We start from the raw sequence: 3,017 nt of genomic DNA, 5'->3' as shown, positions 1-3,017 counted from the left end.
ATTTTATAAAAAAAAAAATTAATTTTCTTAATATTTCACCACTTCCCCATAAAAATACCCTATCAAAATAAAGTTACTTACACCCCAATCATTGGTAATCATTGGCTGACACCCAATGATTGGCATTAGTTTGAGGCGTATTGGGCAATGAGATGCGTATAGGGTTTAATGCTCCAACTACCACCTTTTTAATACACCGCTCATAGGGCAATGAGGGTTGTATAACTTTACTTTTTCTGACATAATTAATGCACTCAACCCCTATACAACCCTCATTGCCTTATATGGGGCTGCTAGGGGGGGTGTGTCATTACTTTTTCTGATATATATGTGTGTGTGTGTGTGTGTGTTAGAATTTTGATATCGTAGAATATAGCGAGCACAGTTATCATTGCGATAGCATGACGAACTAAACCGATTACGAGTGAACATCATCGTTTCCAGTGTTGGTATTATCAGAATTGGTATCAGCATTCGTTTTTACAGCTTCTGATGAGCCGAACCGATAACGACCAAAGTCACGCCACGTAGCACGAAATAAAATGATCCAACTCCGCCACGTAACGAGAGGGAAAAAAATCTAGTTATATTTAAGGAAAACACTCCTACATGTTAAATATATTTTAGACATGCTTTCATATTATTATGCAAGGATCGAATTGGGTTGATGGAGTTTGTTGCACTTTCGCTAAACAACACAAGTGCAAGCCAAAATCCAACTTTACAGATCGATGACATTTATGCTATGGACACAACAATGTTTCATATAAGCCGGCCAAAGTTAATAAAACTAAGACAAAGATACCTTTTGATTAATTGTATTAGTATATATTTATTATTTTCTTGATCACATCTTCAATAACTTAAGAAACAAAACGTTTTGATATTCTTTCTCATCCCCCAGATGAATGTATTCAAGTGTTCTTACCGTTTACCTCTGTTACTGTTAGTGCTACCGTTAATTTTTCAATCTGTCACATCCGCTATAGATGGTTCAGTCTATGAGACCTTTCTAGGGTGTATGTCGAAACGAAACTCCTCAGATCATGTCTCATCGTTAATCTACAACCCAAAAAATTCATCATACTCGTCAACATTACAAGCCTACATCCGAAATAAAAGGTTCAACACATCATCAACTCTAAAACCCGTAATCATAGTGACCCCGTTACACGTACCCCATGTCCAGTCAACTATCCTATGCACCAAAAACATGGGTATGAACCTCAGAATTCGTAGCGGTGGTCACGATTTTGAAGGACTGTCTTATGTATCCGACATTAACTTTCTTCTACTTGACATGTCGAACCTTCAGTCGATTAACGTCAACATCGAGGACGAAACAGCAACGGTTCAAGTAGGCGCCACCATCGGAGAGCTTTACTACAACATATGGAACAAAAGCAAAGTGCACGCATTCCCGGCTGGCGTATGCCCCACCGTCGGAATTGGGGGACATATAAGTGGAGGCGGGTACGGTGTTTTAATGCGAAAATACGGGTTAACCGTTGATAACATCATCGATGCGACCATAGTTGACGTTAACGCTCGGGTTTTGACCCGAAAATCAATGGGAGAAGATCTATTTTGGGCCATCCGAGGAGGAGGAGGGGCAAGCTTTGGAGTTGTCATCTCTTACAAACTACACCTTGTTCGAGTCCCCGAAACTGTCACCGTTTTTCGAGTATCGAAAACCTTCCAACAAAACGATACTGACATCGTATACAGCTGGCAACACGTAGCCGACAAGATTGACAGAGATCTATTCATTAGATTAAACCTTAAACCCGACAACACCAAAAACACAATCCATGCATCTTTCACAGCCTTTTTCCTAGGAAACTCCGAACGTCTTGTTAATGTAATGAACTCAGGGTTTCCCGAACTCGGTATACAAATATCCGATTGCAAGATGATGAGTTGGATCGAATCCGAGCTGTTCTGGTCGAGCAATGTTAACAATCCAGTGGAGATCTTACTGGAAAGAAAGTATTCACCAAAATTCTCAAAAAGAAAGTCAGATTACATGCAAACCCTAATTCCTAGAAATGGGTTTGAATCTTTATGGAAAAAGATGGTGGAACTAAAGGTGGTGGAGCTGGTGTTCAACCCGTATGGTGGGCGAATGAGCGAGATTGGAGAGTCGGAGACTCCGTTTCCGCATCGAGCTGGAAACATTTTCAAGATTCAGTATAGTGTTAACTGGGATAAAGAAGGAGCAGAAGCTGAAGAATATTATGTTAATCAAAGTAGGGTTTTATATGAGTTCATGACTCCGTTTGTGTCGAAGAATCTTAGAGGGGCATATTTGAACTATAGGGATCTTGATATTGGTACTAGTTTTGTGGGGAATAATAGTTATGAAGATGCTAAAGTTTATGGAGAAAAGTATTTCAAGGGGAATTTTGATCGGTTGGTTAAAGTGAAGACGACGGTGGATCGTGATAATTTCTTTACAAATGAACAAAGTATTCCTACTCTATGAAGGAGAAGAAGAATATGATGAAGTAGATGCAAATGTTTGGAATAATAATAAACACCCAATGATAATCCTTATTATTCCTTTAATGATAGTTAGGGATTGTTACTTGTTAATCATACTTAATAACTAAAATCATACTTTTTTTTTTAATTTTAGCACACTAGATCCTTGTTAGTGCGTGAGTATATTGAGGTGTTTTTTTTGGTTACATGTAAATACTTCACTTTGTATATGGCATATGCTTATTCACAACTTACATTACCTTCTTCACGTGCCATACACTTCAGGGCTGTTTGGTAGCCTCTTAATGACCATTCAGATGCAACCTCTTAATGGTTTAAAACCTCTGAATGAATAAGAGGTAACCTCAAGTCTGAATGGTTAAGAGGTAACATCTGAATCGTAAATCATCACATGTCACATTCTTCCACCTTCTCATTGGTAAAATTCTTAATAGTTCCATTAAGAGGTAGCCTCTTAATGACCATTCAGAGGCTACCAAACAGCCCCGGCACTTCACATTTAACACTACAAA

General features: G+C 38.6%; 1 protein-coding gene across 1 annotated transcript; it reads left to right on the top strand.

The window, feature by feature from the left end:
* The first annotated feature begins 938 nt into the window (after window positions 1-938).
* On the top strand, window positions 939-2,632 carry LOC110920412 (berberine bridge enzyme-like 21). The gene has a single exon (XM_022164624.2). It carries the CDS (start codon window positions 1,022-1,024, stop codon window positions 2,483-2,485), a length of 1,464 nt encoding a protein of 487 aa, XP_022020316.2. The 5' UTR covers window positions 939-1,021; the 3' UTR covers window positions 2,486-2,632.
* Window positions 2,633-3,017: the final 385 nt, after the last annotated feature.

The sequence above is a fragment of the Helianthus annuus genome, chromosome 16 (assembly GCF_002127325.2).
Source record: "Helianthus annuus cultivar XRQ/B chromosome 16, HanXRQr2.0-SUNRISE, whole genome shotgun sequence".
Classification (NCBI taxonomy): domain Eukaryota; kingdom Viridiplantae; phylum Streptophyta; class Magnoliopsida; order Asterales; family Asteraceae; genus Helianthus; species Helianthus annuus.
Note: the sequence above shows the minus strand (reverse complement) of the source record. Positions and strands in the feature narration are given on the sequence as shown.

Coding starts and splice junctions, on each gene's coding strand:
- LOC110920412 (XM_022164624.2), top strand. CDS start 1,022: ATGTCGAAACGAAACTCCTCAGATCATGTCTCATCGTTAATCTACAAC.